The sequence below is a fragment of the Silurus aristotelis genome (genome assembly GCF_946808225.1).
Source record: "Silurus aristotelis genome assembly, chromosome: 14".
NCBI lineage: Eukaryota > Metazoa > Chordata > Actinopteri > Siluriformes > Siluridae > Silurus > Silurus aristotelis.
Window position 1 is genome coordinate 27,373,785 of NC_139587.1, and position 22,102 is coordinate 27,395,886.

At 43.1% G+C, this 22,102-nt stretch overlaps 1 protein-coding gene across 2 annotated transcripts in view; it reads right to left on the bottom strand.

Moving 5' to 3' along the window:
• Positions 1 to 297: 297 nt before the first annotated feature.
• poc1b (POC1 centriolar protein B) overlaps positions 298 to 22,102 on the bottom strand; it is a 36,329-nt gene continuing 14,524 nt past the window's right edge. For both annotated transcript variants that reach the window (XM_083561217.1, XM_083561218.1), the window contains exons 11-12: positions 3,567 to 3,791; positions 298 to 923 (exon numbers count right to left, since the gene is read on the bottom strand). In XM_083561217.1, the coding sequence (XP_083417343.1) occupies positions 804 to 923; positions 3,567 to 3,791 (345 nt within the window). In that variant the 3' untranslated portion in view covers positions 298 to 803. The remainder of the gene's footprint in view (positions 924 to 3,566; positions 3,792 to 22,102) is intronic.

Here is a 22,102-nt window from a genome sequence, read left to right on the forward strand (position 1 = left end):
GCTGAAGGTTCACGTCTGAGATGCGCGTTTTCTCTTTAACGTGATGTTTCTGTTTAACGTACCTGAGAACAGGAACTGAGTTGGTTTGGTCGGTGTTGCACGTTCATCTCGATGCTTCAGAGGAGTTTGTTCGATTGCTCGATCTTTCCACTCGTGTAGCATAGACTTTTTAAATTTCATTTATTATTAATATAAACGTTTGGGTGTTGGTAAGGTCAAAAGGTCAACAATACAATGTACAGTGTAGGGAGTTTAAACTGGATGACGAGTGCAGCCTTTCGAGTGAGCGCGCTGCTCTCGTTTACGAAAGTCATTTATTTCTCGAAAATATAAACGTACAAAGGAGTTAAATACACAAAGCTGATGACAAACAAGGAGAAAGAAAAACATAGAGAGAAAGAGAGAGAGAGAGAGAGAGAGAGAGAGAGAGAGAGAGAGAGAGAGAGAGAGAGAGAGTTCTATCTCTCTCTCGACGTGTCGTCGGAGCGGCTGTCATGAAGAATGCCGCCTCTCACTGCTGTCAAAACAAGGCCGGGATGTTTTCCTAGCTGCAGCTGTCTCATCCACAGGGACTTAATGAATTTCTGGGAGAGACTGCTACAGGACACTTCAAATACCCCCCCCCCCCCCTTCTCTGCCCTCCGACCTCCATCCTGCTCTTCCTTCCGTTCCTTTTCTTTCCGTGTTTTGAAGCTGAAGAATTTTTCCTGAGTCTTAAGAAGGAGTCTTTTGTACTCCGGACCATCGTCGGCGACCCCCGCGAGCTGAAGATGCGACAAACCGCTGGACCCTCGGCCGAGCCGCTAGTCTCCGTGTGACTCATCCTGCTGCTGCATCTGCTCCAGAATAACAGCCTGGTTGTCTAGACATTCTCTCAGCTTGTCCTCTGTCAGGGTAAGACGCTCTTCCAGCACAGCCACGGTCTGAAGCACAAGCGGTTCATGCTAATTAGCGTCATACATCAGTGACATCGGGTCTAATTTGATACAGCTGCAGAAGATGTGTATGGAACTCTAGCGTTTCGCCAATCGTTTTTAACACTCTAGCGTTTGTGTGAGTAGACTAGATGCTACTCGCTCATATCAGACAGTAGACGTCAATATATACACTATATCAGGGGTCCTTTAGCGATAGAGACATGGTGCAGGGACCCCGATACAAAACGTGTCAAGCACAGCCACTGAAATTATTAGAAACCAATCATATTATGCTAATTATATTATGTTGACAATCAGATCTTTGTTGTTGTACATGAATCATTGTCTGTATATTTTTATATATTTTTTGCATCATAACAAACATATACTTTGCAAATAAAATCTAAATTGATTGAGTTGTTCACAGTTGTCTTTTATTTTATAGATTTGTAGTTTACATTTTTACTTTACTGTAAGGTGACTATTACACATTTACACCAACTTTAAGTGTAACAGAACGTAACGTTTAATCCATATAGCGCGCTCATATAAGTTGACCAATCACGTACAGCCACTTGACTGCACATGGACGCAAGGGTTTTATTAAATCTGTTAATGTATTAATTAAAAAAAAAAAAAATCTCTGATATTTTTACCCATTATTTATTTATTTATTTATCTATATATATATTTTTTTCCTTTTTTTTTTTTTTTTGTGATTCAACATTAAATAGCGGACCCCCTGCAGTACCGCCAAAGACCTATGCACTATATGGACAAAAGTATTGGGACACCCAACATTTCCGTCCAGATTGTTTCAATTCTTTAGTTTTACTCTCCCACTGGCTTGTAACGGTTTTTTCATCAACATGGGAAATCATTTAAGGTTTTTCCCAGGTTGTTTCGTCTTTGTTATATTTTTAGATTATATACATATATATACATACATGCACACACACACACACACACACACACACACACACACACACACACACACACACACACACACACACACACACACACACAGCCCGTCCAAAAAAAAAAAAAAGAAAAAACCTGGATTTAACTAAGCAAATAGGTAGGAGCCTCCCATTGGATAATTACTGCATGGATGATTTTGTTTCACCTTGCAACAAGTTAAACCCAAACTGATGCAGTGAGAAGCTTCTCATTTCTTAAACAACCACGTCGGAACACACATCCTGTGGCCGTGGAAATGATGTTAATCTGTTTCAGAAGGGTGAAATAATTGGTGTGCATCAAGCGAAGAAAACATCTAAGGAGATCGCTGTAACTAAAATTGGGTTAAGAAATGTCGAATGCATTATTAAAAACTGGAGGGACACTGGGGGAACCAATCATCTTCGAGGAAAAAATGTGGTCAGAAAAAAAAAAAAATCTCGAATGATCGTGATTGTCGATCACATAAACGTTTGGTGAAATCAGATTGTAAAAAAAAACAACAACAGTAGAACACATCTGTGTTTAAGAGTGAAAGTGAGAGCATTTCCACATGCACAATGCGAAGTGAACTCAAGAGATTGGGACGAAACAGATGTGTAGCTTCAAGAAAACCACTCATTACTGAGGCTAATAAAGATTGGACTCTGGAGCAATGAAAGAAGGTCATGTGGTCTGATGAGTCCAGACTGACCCTGTTCCAGAGTGATGGGGCATCAGGGTAAGAAAAGAGGAAAATGAACTGATGCACCCATCATGACTAGTGCCTACAAGCCTGTGGGGGCAGTGCTATGATCTGGGTTTGCTGCAGTTGGTCAGGACTCGGTTCAGCAGCGTTATTTGCCCTAAGATTGAGGTCAGCTGGTCAGGACCATGGATTTTATTCATTTATTTAGATTTTTGGCAACAAAACATTCCATACATGGGCAACAGTAATGGGACATTTTCCCAGCAATATCCTGAACTGTTACCACAAAATTGGAGGTACACAATTGTTTCAGATGTCTCTGGTTGTGGTAACATGAAGTTTTCCCACCCCAAAACCAGCTCCATGAAGATCTGCTTTACATGGGTTGGACTGGAAGATATTTGGGATGAAATTGCATGCTGCACCCCAGGCCTCCTCACCTCACCTACATCAGCACCTGACTTTACACACCCTTGTCTCTGGGTGAGCACAAATATCCACAAAATCTAGTGGAACATCCAGAAGAGTGGAGCTTATTACAACAAAAATGGAGAAAAAAGATAATGTGACGTTCAAAAATAAGCACATACGGATTTTATGCCAGGTGTCCACAAACTTTTATCCATATAGAGTATGTTCACACACACACACGTATAAGGGGCCCTTTGAGGCCTTTGTCCAACTTAGTCACAAGATCTGAATCCTGAATATTTAAATCTGAATCCAGAACAACACTCAAGTTTCCATTTCCCTGTCGTCATGTCGCTCAAGCTTCAACTCAAACTTTCTTTCCTTGATTGAGGCTTCTGCATTGATGTCTGCTTTATGTAAAGCAAGAACAAGAGGAATGTGAGAAGAACCTGAAACTCGACAGATGTTTCATAAGAGAGAGAACCTTCATGAGAAAACCACTACGCGAGTTAAAAGCACATCTCCAAAACCACCAACAGTCTAACAATGTTCACTTAAAAGCAACACGAGCTGAAGGTTGACCTGCTTACCTGGGTCAGAATGTCCAGCTGTTGAACAATGTGCTCCAATGTACTTCTCAATGCCGGCGGTGTTCCAGTGCATTCCTCCTGCAAGCCCGAGACCCCTGGCCTCAGATTTTCCTCCTCCCTGGGTTCCTCTTGGTGTTGTGTGCGAGTAAATGAGGAGGCTAAGCCAGTGCTGGTGCTGAAGCGTTCTCTAGGGTCTGTGATCCCACTAGCGTGCCGACCTGCACCCTAAACCACAGCAAAATAAAGAGAAATACAACGATGGTCAGAAGATGGAAGACCGTCGATGGAAGCTGTAGAGCTGTAAGCTATTTGACGGCTCCTATTTCCCACACCAGCCAGTCTCTTTTTACTACCTTTGTAACTCCCGCCCTTGGCTAACTGTTCTTCTGAGACTTTAGATTTTTGCCTTGATATTCGGATTCATGACCTTCCTAAAACGGAGAGAAGACTTTTCTTTTGTGTTAATCAAAAGACTTCTCAAATTGTAAACATAAATCCTGAGACATATTGATGGTAATTTAAACAAGCAAAAAAAAAATCCGTACAACTGTTGGCATAGGTAGAGGTGTAGGAAAATATCGATACGCCTAAGTATTGCGATATTCTGTTTGGCGATACTCTCAAAAATGCAATATTGGTAAATTCATTCATAAGATTCATGCCGGTTGTTTCATTTAGAATTTATTTTCTGACTGCTAGATATACAGCAGTCGTCTCATCTCTGAACATGAACAGTACTAGTATAAGGGTGTGTCCACCGGTAAAAACGATTAGGGGTATAACTTCCGCCAGACATATTGGCAGCATTAGGTTTTGTTTATGTGCAGTTTATTTTTCAGGCAGGAAAAAGTTAAATAGTGTTCAAAAAAAGCTCAGGAACTACATGTTCATGTTGCCCTATTAACCAGAAGAAGAATTTGCAGCGTAAAGAACAGTGCTATTTATACAAACCTCAAGTTAGACATGCTTTTCTTTCCTCTCTTGACTGCATTCTCTACCTTCATAGAATAAAAAGTATTTTTTACTCTTTTTTTTTCTTTTTCTTGCCTCTCTAGAATTGTAGCTTTTAGATGCAAAACACTAGTTAGTGCTCAGATCATGCTTCCACTACTAGCCTAATGCTAATCATATTATACAATAATCCTCAATCCCACTTTATATTAAAAGTGTGCAGATGTTTCAAAATTTTTTTTTTTTTAAGTTTTTTTAAATTTGCCATGGTTAAGTAACAATGATACTTGTGTTCATGTATTGTATCATATACGGGCTGGTACAGGTTTCATGGTATGGGTAGGTTTAAGAGGTTAAGGGTAGGCACTGTCGGCACTGTTTTAGATGTCTTCTTCTTCTTTCGGCTGCTCCCATTTTGGGGCGCCACAGCAGACCATCCGTCTCCATACCCACCTGTCCTCAACATCGGCCTCTTTCAAACCAACCACCTGCATGTCTTCCTTCACCACATCCATAAACCTCCTCCTTGGTCTTTCTCTTCTCCTCCTTCCTGGTGTCTCCATCCTCAGCATTTTTCTACTGATATACCCCATGTCCCTCCTCTGCACATGTCCAAACTCAATCTCGCCACTCTCATCTTGTCTCACCTTGTCTCCAAAACTGTCGTTTTAGATGTAATTGATGCAAATGCAGATCCCACAGTGTTCTAGTGAAGGTTTGCATTTGGTGGTGTGTTCTTGATGACAGCTTTTCTATAATTATATCCTATTCCTGAAATAAGGAAAATGCCAAACTATCGCTTTGCTTACAGTATCACAAAATATCGCATCGCAACCCCTGTATTGTGATACGTATCGTACCGCCAGATTCTTGCCGATGCACAGGCCTAGTTTGTGGGTGGTTCTTCCAAAATGATGCTGGCTCTGTAGGCAAATGGGGCCTCTGACCCTGTGGACCAAACAGCACCAAGACACGGCTCATGGAGGACTCCGACAGGGATGGGAAGAAAAGAGAAGAAAAGGGAAGAGAAAGGAAAGGGGGGGGGGGGGGGGTTGTCCACACATTCCTGTTCTAATGCAGGAAGAAAATCGATTGCAGCTCCTTGCTTCCTGAGTCGTGTCCTGACTTCAAAGGCCGGCGGTGGAAAGACAGAAGCATGGCCTGGGAGAGGAAAAGGGCTGTTGGGGAGGAGGAGGCGAACAAAGCAGCCAGTGTGTAGCCCAGCCAGCTTGAGGGTCCCTCCTGCAGCCGCAGGCCACATCTGGGAAACATCTGTTCTCTTCGTTTGTGAGCTCCTCGCTTTCCAGACCTAGCTGTCTCTTGAGGTTTTTTTTTGTCTTCTTGTCATTTCTTCCTCTCCACCTCATCAACACAGGAAGCTCAAGTGCAGTGAAGCAGAAACAAGAGGGGGGGTTGAAGATAAAGGGGATTGCATGGCTGCCAATCAAATGTCCATCAAGCAGGAAGCTCTGATGGAGGCCTCTTGTCTTTGAGATGTGAAATCTGGGACTGTGTAGAATCAACCTGAAAATGCGGCGGACAACCGAAAAACACAAGGCTCCAATGGTCGGGCGGTGGTCAGGTCAAGACTTGTTTACCCTCAACAAGGAGGGTGATGAGGAACACATGCTTCCACTGAAACGTGTGCAAATGTACCCTCGCATCTATTCTAACTGCTGCTCATGCATGCACAGCTGAAAACGCTTGACCATGTTAACCGGCGACTGCCAAGCTTGTCTAATATCACTTAGATCAGATGGTGGAAAGAACTGTTATTCCTTTGGAAAGTCTGTTTTGCTCTCCTGAACTTTTGCCCATGTAAAAGAGTGGCTGGATTAGGTAAAATGACTATACGAAAGGTATGTTTAAGCCTTAATCAGAGAATGATTCCTAGCGGTTTTCTAGCGGGGAGGTGGTAGCTCAGCGGGTATTTGACTGTGGATCAGAAGGTCACAAGTTTAAATCCCAGCAACACCAAGCTTCTTGAGCAAGGCCTTCAACCCCACACTCATTCATGCAGCACTGTGACCAAGAGACTGTAGTTATATAACAAACAACAACAACAAAAATACCCAGAGCACCACAAAAATAAATTGATGGAACGATCCTGACACTGTGTTCAGAAAGACTGAAGTGGGCACAGGTGGGTCATTACCTCTTGAAAATAATCATTCAGTTTCCGAAACCTAGGACCATTATGTTGGCTAGGCTATAATTTATGTCAACAGGCTCGCCGGCTGCTAAACAGGTACTTGGGTCTGCACTGAGCCAATGGGAATATTTATGAGCTCCTTGAGCTCCGCAGAAAAGCCCAGACGAGTCTTTGAAATATCACGCAGCTCCTCGTGCCTTGGCCCAGAAACGGACCGTTACCAGAGAACCCGTTCACGTGGCTCTTCAATGCAGTATCCATTTCATGTTACTGTGAAAGTGTGGCCAAGTTGATGCCTGCGAGTGAAAACTAAATCTTAATTAGCCAATAGACGTATATTTCGCGATACCAAACAGATCGGGATTGTTTCAGCGTCAGTCAGAGGCTATCTTCGAGAGAGGGAAAGAAAATGCAGGCCTCCATTAACTATGTGCAAACTGCTGCTACCTAAACCAGCTCTCGGCCAGTGAGTAACCCGGGCCAATCAGATTAGCAGCTAATCGCAGGAAAACCTGCAGTGTGGGAAAGTAGAAATCACAAACTCGGTGTGGTGACAAAGATTTTACTGGGCGTACAATGTGATCGTGATCGTGATTCCAGCCCTGAATCTGATTCTGCACATAAATCCACCCTTAAGTCTTCATTAAGTTGGGGGTTAAGTGAACACCTTTGGAGAAATGTTGTCCAGCTTTTGTGCCAATAGGTAAGCTACCTTCTAGGGATGACCCCTGAATAGTTGAAGATTCAATGCTTCGATAGGAGGAGTCTGATTCGACTACCAATCTCACAGTCCAACCCTTAGCAGGGTGTTATGAAATGAGGGTTGTGCCATTTTGGTGCCATGGGGGTGGTGATTATTATTATGATTATTCTGTAGATAAAAATGTGAAAAAGAAGCTTTTAATAAATATTTTTAATGTGCATGAGTAAAACAATCCCCCCCGTGACAGACTGAAGACAAAGGAGCATCTCAGCGGCAGGGATTTAAATATTTACCAATGTCTGGCCGAGTCTGTAAAGGATTCTGCTCGAATTTAATTTCTTTTTTGGTGCATCGAAGTTACGTGCAATTTTGCAGATTGAATTTGATTTGCCGACCCGTGAAGTGTGAATCTTTTCTGCAGTGTGTTATAAGAAATCTTTTCCGAATGTTTATCCTCATTGCTTTTTATCTCAACTTTAATAAAAGTTGAGATTAAAAAAAATAAATAAAAAAAAAAAAAAAAAAAAAAAAGGCGAATGTGTATTTTCGATCATGAATCAAAGTAACATTTAATCCTGGTAAACAAATAGGTCACCAGGTTCATGCGGGACGGCTGTATAGACAGCGCACAGGAACACCGGATCAAAACAAACACAGGAACCACTTTCCTCTTCGACTCCATTCACTCAAATGCATTAAGCGATTAGGAGCGTAACGTTTCCCCCCGTCTTGTGATGGAGACGAGAACATTTGCCTTGTCACAGGATGCCCTGTAATGGCATTAAAGTGAGCACTCCCAGGACAAGGAAAGCCTTATTGAAATCAAAGGCAGCATTAGCTTTTGACCCGTCGCCCACTCCCTCATCCACCACCAAGTTCATTTCAGCCCTTAGCCACTCTCTTTATCTGCTTCGGTGCAGATCAAAGTCCGATTTCCGCCCGTGTGGACTACCTGCTCCAGGGCGCCTAATGGAGTTAAAGCTTCTCTCTGGCTCTACTAAAGGATCTTGTTACATTACATTACATTTCATTGGCATACGCTGCCATTCTGCACTTACGCAAACGAATGCCTCATGTGCTGTATACTGTTTAGCGCTAATATAAGATTCAACTCGATGTAACAGGCATACAGCGATTCCAAAATGGTGCAAGTGGCCTTGTTTTAAGATCAGCGGCATGTCAGAGATCCGCATCCTATTCTATCGCGGATATTTTCGGGTGAGCTGCTGCTGCCTTTGCGGTGTGAAGCAAGCGGAGATGACTGCCGATGCTGGCGGGTACAGCAGAAATGTGAAACCAACACTTGTCACGTTGAATGTAGGCCATTTCCTGATAGGGGAAGTGAGGCACAGCCATCTGAGGCTTCCAGGGACAGAGAAAAAAAAAAAGGAAGGCCATGACTCGATGAGGTGTTGGAGTTATTTCAAGAGTGTGGAAGTTCTGTCTCCTTGTTTTGGGTCACGCTATAATGTACATGCTTGCTTGTTACATACGCAAGTTTTTATTCGCGTCCACATGCTCTCAGATGAGCTTTACACCGATAAAGCGGTTGGAAAAGAATAAGTTGTTAGCGATTGAAAGTTTATCGGTATAAGCGAGACGGTGGCGACCATGGTGAAGAGAAAACTCCCAGTTTGGCGCGAGGAAGTTTCAGTTCTCGTCAAAATAGCTTCATCTTTGTCTAGGGTTGGGAGGGTTCCAGGAATTTTTAGGAATTCATTAGAAATTTGGGGAAATTTTAACTGTATCATATGCAAACAAACATTTTGTTTAGTCAGAAGCTGACATGGATGCAAACTAATACAGATAAATTATATATACTGTATATTCATATAAAAAGACATTTCTGACTTTGATTTAATTGTTAGAATAATTTTGTTGCACAATCGCTTATACACGGCACAAAGTTTTAAACACAAAATGTATGTCATCTGGATGTCATTTCCGTGAAGACTCTCCAAGATGGACATTTTTCGATATTGTTTTGTGTGCAGGATTGTAGCAATGATGTGTGTTATGTTATGAAAGAACGCACAGTGCATGCAGGGGGCGTGGCCTCGGTAACCCTGCAGTAAGTGTGCTGTGTGTGTGTGTTTGTGTGTGTGTGTGTGTGATGAACATGCATTTAAAAATTCACCTAAAATTGCATTAAATCTGGTTGTTTTGACAGATGCTTTTATTTTCACAACTACATTTAAGTTCCCTGTTATAGGCTCACCTGCAATTTTTTAAATGTCCAGTCTTAAAAGTTGAGCATCTCTCTCTCTCTCTCTCTCTCTCTTTCTCTCTCTCTCTCTCTCTCTGATAAACTGACAATTTGTCAAGCTGCATCATTATCAGTTTCCTGCACCGAGAGGCCAGGCCACAGGATGTAACGCTCTTATGCAACTGAAACTGCAAACTGATTATCGGAGAGACTACAACAGCAGATCTGTCAGGAAACACATGATAAAGGACAGGAAAGGAAAAAAAAAGGAAAAAATAAACAGAGCAGCACAGGGGCCGGGGTTAAGGGGGGCAGATAACGCACCAATATTAGCCTGGTGATTAGCGCTGAAAGGACGGGGGGAGATTCCTGTACAGAAACCAGGAAGTGAGGGAACAAAAGTCAGGTTTCATTTTGACCAAATTCTTGTGTGAAGAACAGCCTGTCACTGAGATCCCACTGAGAAGATGAGTCATCGGGGCAAGAGCGAGCACCTACACACACACACACACACACACACACACACACACACACACACACACACACACACACACACACACACACACACACACACACACACACACACACTCTGCTCCAGATATTAAGCTGTTTGTGGCTGGCTGTGATTATCTCAAATCACAAGGCGATAACTCTACAGACTCATGTTCCGCTCGAGATCTCTGATTGCGTTTTATCTTGCGTCTTATTCCATCTTGCGCTGCAGAAACGCAGACAGGCCAACCTGCAAAACGGTTCACATCTAATCTTTGCTGAGTGATTCATATTGTGCGGGGTGAAGTCGTGATGGGAAAATGCAGAGCTCGATAACCTAAACGCCTGAAAGCGCTCGGGTCCGGGGCTGTGAGCTGGTCATCGCTCGGGTCCTGTAAGAAAACCTCGGGTCCTTGTCAGAAACTCGGGCGAGGCTAGATGACCGTCTCGCGTCCAAAATGATATGTAGCTCCTTGTATAAAGGCATTAGCATGGAAGCACAGACGAGTCATATCGTGGTGGGGGTTAAGTCTCTCGCCTTCGCCGTATCGACGGGGTAATACAGTGGCCTGGGATTCCGATATTTTCCTGAAGGAACAACGTCGTGGGGGAACAAATGTGCGTGAAAATTTAAATGCTTAATAAAAACGGATCGCGTCTTTGCATGAGCGAGCATGCGCTTTTTAAAAACGTGTTTTTATGGCCAAGAGAGAAAGAAGGCAGACCAGGTGAACTCACATGGCAGATACAAATTAGAGCTCGCTGTGGCGCTTCAGAACAGGAAGCCATTAGCGCGGCATTACGCAGCGGACACGGGCCAGGAAATTAAATCCGCCTGTCTTCGAGAAACTGATGTCACCGTTCTGCCTGTGGGTAATGGATCATTACTGCCTTCTGTTAAGAGCCTGAGAGGTGGACGGAGTAGGGGGTCAGAGATGAGGAGAATAGAAGAAATAGAAAGCAAGAGAGATATGAAACCTGCAGAGGAGATAAAAAAAAAAAAAAAAAAGGGCTGCTCATGTAGAGAGTAGAGTGCACCATGAGGTGGCATCAAAAAGTTTTCCAGACTCGCTCTGTTTACAAGAAAGCACTTTATTTACGCACTACTACCTTCAAAATAGTCCCCTTGCGCAGCAATACAGTGCTCCCAGCGTTCCGACCACTTCCGGAATGCGTTTCGGAAGTCTTCTTTTCGAAGTGTGGCAATCCCCTTCTGCGATTCGCGCTGGATCTCCGCAAGGGCGAGAAACTCACGTGTGAGAAGAGCGCGGCGACAGGGTGCACACGTGGTCAGAACAGCACCGCTTGCACAGTTCCCGATGTGTACACAGGACGATGTATTTAGGCATAATGACTTATAAAGGTCGGTGCTCCCTGCGACTGTGCATGCAGCCTTGTGCTGCCATCTGTTGGTGCGTTAAAAACCCCCCCAAAAAACTCTCGAAACTTCTTGATACCACCTCATATATTCCAGCTGGAGACCTGGTTTTGGACTTTGACCATTACAAAAAAAAAAAAAACAAGAACTTCAGACCAAACAAACTCTTTGCTGACTACAGAATACTATAACTATATAATAAATACGGTAAAACTATAATAATCAGTTATAGATTCAGGAAACTACACACACCCCATGAAGTATAGACTGATTAGGTGGAAATGTCCAGGCGCTGACAGAACGCTGCTGTGGGTTTACTGTTTAACCCGCTGATCCAATCATTAACACCGGGGTCAACATCCCGCTGTGAGTCAGGCAGCTCTGTTATCTGCTGCACATATAATACAGCTCACTGACACCTCGCTCGGCGGTGTTTGAACAGTCTCGCACGTCCGGTGTTCTCGGCGACGTACATGCCGTCCTAGCCGTGTCCCTTATAGGTTTTTCTTTTTTTTTACTGAAGCGATAATGGACGGGAGATAAACGAAATGACTAGCGCTGGATTTATGAGAATATTAAACCTGAGGGGGAAATCATTACCTTATAAAACCACAGCTGGAGAAATGAAATATACTGCACTTTCATTAGTAAGAGAACGTTCTAGAAGAGCTAAAAAAAAAATACTCCAAAATTACAGGGGAATTGCATGAAATTTTCTTCTCCTTTTTCTTATTTTTATTATAAATAGTACCAGAAATAGCATTAGAACTAGAGGTAGTTGTAGTATCAGTAGTAATATGTAGGAGAAGTATTAGTAGCAGTATTTGTAGTAGTGGTAGTTGCAGTAGTATATATTCTAGATGTAGTATTAGTAGCAGTATTTTTTATCCATCCATCCATCCATCCATCCATCAAATTATCCATCATGCCATTCATCCATCCATCCAATTATCTATAATGCCATTAATTTTTCCATCCATCAATTAATCCATCCACTAATCCATCCATCAAGCCACCCATCCATCCATTTACCCATTTATCACCCAATTTATCCATCTGTCCGTCCATTCATTCTTCGATCTATCATCCATCCACCCGGACAAAATTATCAGTCATGCCATTCATTTATCCACCCATTTTATCTATTACACATCCATACAGCCATCCACCCACTCATCCATCTCACTGTCCATCCATCCATCCATCCATCCATCCATCCATCCATCCATCCATCCATCCATCGATCCATGGTCAGGTTTTGAGGGCCTTAAAGATAAAAAAAAAAATACAAGCATTTAAAATGGTCAGGGATTTCCCAACATTTAACACCTAAACACAACACACAAGGATCTTACAAGCCAAGTACTTTTTATTTTGGCTTTACGATTCTATACAATAGATCAGTGGTGAATTGGGAATAAAAAGATAGAGTGCATGGCATTGTATCGCATTCTAAAGGGAACGTCTGTGCGCCGCGTTCGAGGGAAGCCGAAGATTTCGCTACAGAATTCGTGTTAGCTTAGTTTCCACTCATTATTTAAACTCGTCACTTGTTTTCGTTTTGTTTTTATTTCCCCTGCCGTGTCCTCTACCTGCTCACTCTTGCTATTCTCATGATAATCTGCTGTCCTTTTAGTTTCCTGTCCCTTTCTTCTCTTTTCTTTAGTGCAACACATCCGGTTCTTAGCTTCATGCTGCAGTCTTTGTTTGGTTGTTTTTGAACTTTCTGTTCCTCATTTTCCAGCGTGACTCTTCCACTTATTGTGCTGTCAAGTCAGCACTTGGGTTTCCACCCTCCACCCGTCCCTTGTCTTCTTTCTTTCCAGCGTTTTTATTTTTTTATTAAACACACATCGTCTGTTTCTCACAACCACTCTAGAGAAGATCGTTAAACCTGATGTATGTCATTAGAAAACCTCTGGTGATGAAAAATTACTCTGATCCAGAGATGTAGGAAAAAATAAAAAAAGGTGTAATTAATTCTTCTTGATGTTACTTGTTCTTCCCAAACTCCCCCTCCCCCGGCTGGTGTTCAATTTTTATGTAACTGATCGACTTCATATGATTTATTTTTGTTTAAATCGATTCCTCAATTTCTTCCACATGACGCACAGAGCGGAAGGTTTACGCATCGAGAGCTGTTATTTCCTCGAATGTGTGCTCGCAGTCAAGCTTGCGATTAACGCATGAACCGATAGCTAGCGCGATGCTTTCCATCCGTCAAAATGCAAATGCTGAGAAGTGCGTCATCCTGTAACCCAAAACCGAATTTACATACGTTTCCGTAAATATTTGCGTTGTGTCTGCATGCGCTGGGTGTTTAGCGTGCTAATGAGCCTGTGCTGCTACGCCGGAGTAGGTAAAGGTTCGTGCCTTTGATTGACAGCCGTAGCCGTGGGTGGTTCGGGGCCCAGCTGAGCCTGTGCCCTTCAGAAAGCTTTGCCGGAAAGACTCGTGCACAGTGAGCCAGTCTCAGGGGCAGCGGGAGCTCTTTCAAGGCTGCCATTAGCACCAGAGCCACATGCAGGACCTTCTCAATGAAATACAGAATGACTTGACATGCAAGGGGTCGCAAGTTGCTTGTGTGATTTGAAGCCACCGTCTAGACGCTTTTTTTTTCCTTTGTTCAATATAAAAAGAAAATTAGCATCCGATTGATGATGCAAATAGTACATTTAATGTAAGGTCAGGTTATGATGAGTACCAGTAGTACAATGGAAATGATAGCCAGATAGGTAAGTATAGCTCCCCCACCCCCGCCCTCCAGTCTTCTACCTCTCACACTGTATTCCGAATGAGTGAGTATTAGGGATAAAACATTGAGAGGAACCAGACTCAAAAGGGAACACCTTAATACTGAATGTCCATCACTGGTGAAGTTATCAACTGTTCGCTATTAGACAACTTCTTTCGGCTGCTCCCGTTAGGGGTCACCTCATCCGTCTCCAAACCCCCCTGTCCTCTACATCTGCCTCTTTCAAAGCAACCACCTGCATGTCTTCCCTCATCACATCAATTACAAAATTTATTCGAGGCAAATTAATTTAATGCTTCGTTAAGACCATTTAACTGAACAGGGAGCACTGCGTTTCCCCACGGACCGTTATTACTGACGCACCACCAGCTGAACTCTGGAGCGCTCAGGACAGGTAAACACACGTTGCAGTCAGGTGACCCAATACTTTTGTCCATGCAGTGTATAAATTGAAGTGCGGAGTATATAATAAACCCAATCAATAATATGATTGGTGCCATTGTAACAAGATATTTAATGCCATTCATGTCATCTGACAGCGTTTTTTATGTTATGGCTGATCGGTGTATTTCCTGTGAAACTCAGTAACTGGTAGTACACTGGTTAGTGTCACTTCTCTTGGAGAAGAAACTCATGAGGAACACTACAGATGGTCCCGGAGTTACAATGGTTCGACCCCATACTGATCACCATTCTTTAAGATGCCTGGGTAGGCTAGGCCATGTCTAGACGTACTTCTGTTCAAGTTACGATGGAGTCATCAGAATGCATCTCCGTCGTTAGTCAGGGACTACATGTGTTTACTTTTCGGAAATACAGCAATTAAGCAACTTCTAAGACAAAGTCACAGCACTTCATAGTGGGTCGATGAAAAATGACCATCAATGAGAGAAAACAGAAACTTTCATTTAATGCATTCAAATATTATTAAATATAAAATATATTAAAATATTAATACACTCATACGTGCGAAACCACCGCAGCGTTTGATCAATCAGAAAGAAGAACTGTGAAATGATGTGCGTGTGAAAAAGCCAATCATTTCACTTCTTTCGATCCTCTACATGACTGCATTTAATCAGTTCAGGAGTTCATGATTTTTTTGCAGAACTCTAAACCTGGGTGATTCAAAAGAAAACCGAACTCGTCTTGAGTGAGTCAGTGATGATTATCTGATGTGGTGAAGTTCTTCCTCTTTTTTGTTGCTTTTCTCACCATAGCGCTCGGTATCGCTTCCTCTTCTCACACACAAAACTTCGCCGAGTAAGGTTGTGGTTTGGAGCGCCACACATTACTCAAGAGTTTCAGACATGATATCGTCGATAGAGGCTACGTCTTGGGTACGATAATAAATCCTCGTTGGCTTGGCTTGCTAGACTTACTGCCAGATATGTGCAGCAGATAGTCCTAGAATAGCGCCTGTGTGAACGGGCACGGATGTCTTCAAGCCAAGCTCATAAAGCAGAAGATCACGGCTCGTTGGTACTTCCTATGACCTGGATTAGAGCCACAGGAGCAACCGAGGGAGGGCAGGAGGGGGGCAGGGTTACGGAAAGGTCCTGAATCGGGCAAAGTTTGGATTTTCACCACAACGTTTATGGTGAAAAGTGTAAATTCATCTGCATCTGTGCTTTCATGATGTTTCAGGCAAGCTTTTACCATGTAAGCATGGACGTCCGATTTCCCTTTAAGTGCCCATTTCCCACAGGAACCTCACTTCCACATCCTCTAGAATCCAACATGCTGTATTTTCCTAATGGTGTAGCAATCCAAGTCTTAATCGGCTTCGACCAGATTGGGAAGCTAAAGTTGAATACAAGCAAAGAGGCTTGGACTAGTGACTTTCTCTCGGCACTTTTTCCCACCAACCAAACCCAACCAGATTTGAGACTCCTGAGGAATCCCTTAAAGCCCCGTGGTCCTCAGAAACCTCTGCATCCCTTAGCCTTGCCCCGTTGATGCCTTTAGACCGCTCTGTGCGAGCCAAGGAATGAATTTACAAACATTCCCAAAATGGTTCAGCCTTATCTAAAGGCCGTGTTTTTTTTTACCCCACAATAAAATGGTTTCCTCCTTTGCAGGTGAAACCTAGATGGAAAGCTGGATTGGACAGCGTCATTTCTAGTGACAAAGTGACTGTTCTGTTTCTACGTACGTCTTTAAGGCGCAGCGATTTCACTGACAACCAACAAACTCTGAGATTTCCCGAAAGTAGTCCCCGACTTACTATGGGGTCATGGGAACACATCTCGATCATAACTTGAAAATATGGTAAGTTATAGTATATAAAATTCAGCAAAACAGAGCAATTTACAGTACCGTAATACAGAATCTTTACAGTAGATATTTCTATGGTAGCCCCGGTTGGCGAGTGGAGGTCGGAGCCGGACGCTCTCCGTTTCAATGTTCGGCTACGCAGATAAAAGGAGAGCAAAAAGAGCTAAAATTGGGCTCTAAAACACCAAAAACACTAAGCGTGCCAACACTGAGACCCTTGAACTCAGTGGACCTGTGAGTGTAATTTTACAAGGTGGAACACGTGTACATCCTGGTCAAATTTGTCATTCGACGCATTTTTCTGAGCAGGATCCACTTTAGGAATTTCATTGGACACTTTTAACTTTACCAATTTGTCCAGTTTCTTCCACAAAGGACTTGAAATCCGTCCATGTTCAAAAAGAATACCCCAAAAGTAAGTCGTGTGTGTATTACACATCACGAGTCTCTAAATAGGAGTGTATAAACCATGATGAGTGAGTAAAGATGTCATCAGAGAGAAGGAGAATCCCATTTTGCCCATGCCAGAGGAAAGTCTTGATCATGTGCTAAGTAGGAAACTAAACGCCTCAGACGGCAGCAGTTCGACTTTCCCACAGCTGGGTTTGGACAGACAGCGCTTCCTGTGCCAGACAGGACTGAAACCGGCACCGGCTCTCGCAGCACCTCCGGCGTATCGGATAAACACGGGCTCCTAATTTTAGCTCTTTGCGAGAGAGGCGCTGGGATCTCCTTCCACTAACAGGCTCATAAATAAGCAGATAGACCGGCTCACTGAGGTGAGGTGTCCAGGGAGGGGAGGGCAGGGGAGCTGAGGTATGACAGGAAGAGAGAACGGTGTGGCATTCGATGAATGCCCTAAAACTCGAGCTCTGAACCTGATGCATTCTTCCAGCACGGAAGGGGAAGGAGAGGTTGGTGGAGGTCAGGGCAAAAGAGTGGGCGAGGTGATCAACAAGTCGAGCCCTCAGACCAAAGCGGCGGATGTTTTTAAGATGGACGGGGGAGATTCGAAAAAGAAAAGAAAGAGAACAAACAAGTAAAAGCATTTGTGGGAGAAGAAAAAAAAAAAAAAAAAAAAGATAAGTGGGTTGTTCTTCACCCTAAATGAAATTCCACGACTGTGTGGGTTCGAGGCTACATCAATCACATTTCCTCTCAGAGATAAAGGCAGAAGATCATTTACAATGTGTGTTCTTTTGCCAGAGGTCTGTGCACGAATATATGGTCATTGTAATAATATCCAGCTGTGAGGAGATTTAAGGTGAAGCATGAGATGATATTGCGACGTCTCTACTTTGTTGCGTATTTTGATATCGAGTACCGGAGACGTCGTCTTTCGTTTTGTATTTTTTTCTTTTCTTGTTGAACATTAAATACACTACATGCGCAAAAGTTAGTGGACCCCCGAAATGATTTTTATGTGCCTTTATTTGAACATTGCATTCTACATTTAGAAAAAGTCAGGTACTGATGTAGGTGAGGTGAGGAGGCCTGGGGTGCAGTCAGAGATCTTCCACACACTTTCAATCCATGTGAAGCAGATCTTAATGAAGCTGGCTTTGTGCACAGGGACATCATGCTGGATTTTTGCCTCTTATAGTCGAAGTGAAGTATCAGTTTGGGAAAACGACGCATGTGGCTGGGAAAAGGTGGGGGTCCCAATACGTTTTGTTGTATTTTACAACAAATAAGTATATATTTTCGTCATGATCTCTGATCAGATGGACCAACCCTAGCATCAATTCTTTAATGCTTTCCTGTGTTGATGAGGGGAACATTACAAACCACAGGATTACAGGATTGAAACAATGGGTCTTTTTAAGAGAAGACACAAGATCACTAGAACAATGCGAACAATGAAGATCTTTCCCCCTGTCCGGAGTGAGCAGCATCGTGAAGAAAACGTTCCAAATTCAGTGTCGTACTTTCCTTCTCTTAATATCCGAACTACAGGTGGCTCTGGGGGTGGAGGAGCTCCAGAACGACCCAGGCGCTGATGACCCTGGCGTAACCCTAGCTATCCTTCATGTACGACACCTGTTAGGCCATGCGCAGGGTCAGCAAGAGGTCCTGCTGCAGGATTTCATTTTATACACTGAGGATCTCGACATGGAGAACAGGGGTGGATCAGAAACTCCAGGAACCGTCACATGGGAGATTTTTTTTTTTTATACTGATAAAAAAAAATCAAGATTTTTCAAGATGAACAAGTAAAACAGATCTCCATGGAGTTTGGAACGGGTTTTGGGTCTCCTAGTTCAAGTGAAGGGTAAATTTCATGCAAAGACAAGTACGACTTTGTGCTGTTTTGGGGGAAGAACAACGAGAAGTCAGCCGTTTCCGATACTTTTGCTCAATTTCGCCAATAATTAACATCAAAACCTGATCTGCCTTCTGGATCTGCAGGCATCTAATTGAACAGTGCTGGTGCAGATGCTATCTCGACAAACGTCCGCCACATTACACAGATTCCTTGTGCCCTTCTGTATGTGCAGCGCCACGATTTAGCCCTCGGTTACACATTTGAAACGGCAATTGAGCAGAAAGCGAGCTTCCCCTGCACTTAAACCTTCACATCCCGACAAACAACTGCCACCTGACCCCACATTATCGCTCACAAAAGGGGAAACCCTCGCTCTTCTGCTTCATTAACGTGTTAATTCGTTGTGAGATCCGTTTTTACACGCCTGCAATTCTGAGGAACGAGAAATCGTCCGTCTTGGAAGATGAAAAGAAGCGATTGAGTTTTAAAATAGAAACAGAGAGTCAGTGTGGTCCCTGGAAACAGTGCGCACTCTGATTCTGGCTAATCTGTGTAAAAAAAAAAAAAAAAAAAAAAAAAAAGGAAAAATTAGACGTTACTGGAGAGTTGGGTGAGTGTGTTTCCTGAATGATCACCCTCACATGAGACGGTCTATAAATAACATGGTGAGAGAGAGAGAGAGAGAGAGAGAGAGAGAGAGAGAGAGAGAGAGAGAGAGAGAGACGGAGGAGTACGGCTAAAAAAGCAAGTCAACGTTTGCTTTCAGTGGCGGAGCTTTGAAGTACAAAGTACCTATTAAAGATGAAAGACAAAAGAGCTCCTAAAAACAGAACAAAAGCAGGAGCGAGATCAATAATGAGATTCTGTTTCGTTACTGCGCCGTCCCGCTCGCCCACGTGAGGCCTGTTTGCACGTGGGAATGATTTGGGTGCCATAAACCTCCTTGACGTTGAGTTGCATCTACGCTAATCCGGATTCTATTGAAAATTTGGCGACGGTTTCTTTACAAAACGCTCCGTGTCCACGCTTTCGTTCTCAACTGTTTCCCAAAAGTTTACAGACACTTATACCTCTGTACTGCGCATGAGCGAAATCGGAAGACGCGCCGACCCACGTCATTGCCGCCTGACGTTTATTTACTTTTCCACCTATTTGAAACGCTGCGGCAACGACTAAAAATGCATCCTCTTTTCCGTAAAGCTGCATTTTTTTTTCCACACTGCGATTTAACATTTTTCTGATGTATTCATTTGAGAGCATTTTCAAAGAGTTTTTGTTGACTGGGAAAAAAAAAAAAAAAAAAAAAAACGCTGTCTCTGTGGATGGAAACCAAAACAGGAGAAAAATATGCAAAAATGTATCAGAGTGAACATGGCCACTGTGTCAGGGTGTCTATAGGAAGTCTCCGGTCTCAAAAGCCATGACTGGACTTGTTCCAGCGATGCAATGTTGATGTCACTTGGACAGCCAGTAGTTTTCGAGATACAATACAGCCCACTGCTGCTGAACTGATCAAATCTGACGGCGGTATGTCTTTTCAACGTTATGGTGTTTGGGAACGAGGTCGGGATTAGAGGTTGCTCAAGGGTGGATAAAATATTACCGGTCTTACTGGTTTATAAAAAATTCGGCAGGTAAGGCTCGGGCTTACTGATTGGAATGTCAGGGATTCAAGCCTCAGTAGCACCAAGCTGCTACTCTTAAACCCTTGAGCAAGGCCCTTAACCCTCTGTGCTCCATGGATGCTGCATCACGAACATGTGATAGCTGAATTTTTAGCGGAGTACGTTGTCGCGTTGTGCGGTTGTCCGAGTTCATTTGCATGTGTAATAAAGAATGTGTTACTCATGCTACGTCCAATTAGGACATTTCCTCTAACTGTTCAGAAACATCACGCCTCTGCTACCTTCTAACCTCGAGTCACTAAACAACTCCATATCCTTGAACACAAGACAAAAGGCAGAAGCCAGAACAACAGCCTGAGAAGCCTGAAAAGGCTGGAAAGAGCAGAATGAAAGAGCAGAAAGAGTGATGGGGTGAAGGCCTGTGGAATGGAAACTGCTTAGTGAGTAGTCATCAGTAATATCAGTCTTTTGTTGTGTTAATGCTTTCGTTTTTGCCATTTTCACGAGCAGTTAGTGGTTGTTCGTGGCTTTGATATGACCGGGAACTAGCTAGGTATGCTAGGTATTCCAAGTGTGGTCACATTCATGTACAATAAAAAAAAAAAAAAAAAAAAAGCGCATCCTCTCACTTGTTTTCCAGGGAGGTTTTATGAAAGAACGCCAGTGTAAATGTGTTGGAGGCGTTAACGCAAAAGCTGGATTCAAAGTACCAGAGTTCAGTGCAGCTATATGACGCCGATGAGTTTTAATCTTCTACGAGATGATTTGCTTGATGAAAGTATACAAACGTAGGATATTTGGAAGCTGATCCGTTTGAGCACTTTCCGGACTATAAGCCGCTACTTTTTTCCCACGCTTGAAACTTTTTCTGGGTTTTTCCCGGTTTCACAAACTTCAAGCCAGAAAACTGAGCCCCATAACATCAGACCAATAAAATTGCAGAACGGGTTCAGATGAACCAATGAAACTCTTTATATTAAATCAGATGCGCTCCCACTGAATCGGGCCGCACCACATCATAAATATGGATGATGTTCCTCTGACGTTTGACCTGCCGCTCACTCGGACTGTCTACAGGAAATGCGAATCATTCGTCACGCTGAACACAACTGGGCATGAAAACACACTTCACCTGTGTTCTGAGCTGCACGGCATCGGGAGAAAAGATTCACCGGTGGTGATTTTTAAACACACGACGATGACAAAAGATAAACTTTTTTTTTTATAGAAATTGTTGTGAAAGGAAGGAGGAAGAAGGTGAACAGTGACTTTCTTGGTAGGCTACTGTTTAGATCCAAGCCGTGTTACAGACACTGTCTTTCATTAAAGCCTGTGTAAAGTTCATTAGTTTCAACGTAGACACCTTATAGACAGGTGCGGCTTATTTATGTTCAAAATAAAAATCTTTGTCAAATTCAGTGGGTGCGGCTTATATTTGGGTGCGTTTAATAGTCTGGAAATTACGGTAGATGGGGCTCTGGTTGTCTTCAGGTAGGGAAAATGGCCATCAAAAGTCAAAATTGCATTACAAAATAACTCTTGAATGGCAATGGAGAGATGGAACACTTGAGGGCACAACAGGGGCAGGGACATAACAATAGGGATGTTTAGGAAGAAATGGAACTCGAATTAACATTTAGCTCAGATTCCAAATAAACATCTGTGTTTAAACAGACTCCAGGAGAACTTTAGGAACTGTGAACGTGGTTTATTATATGATCCAAAGTGCTG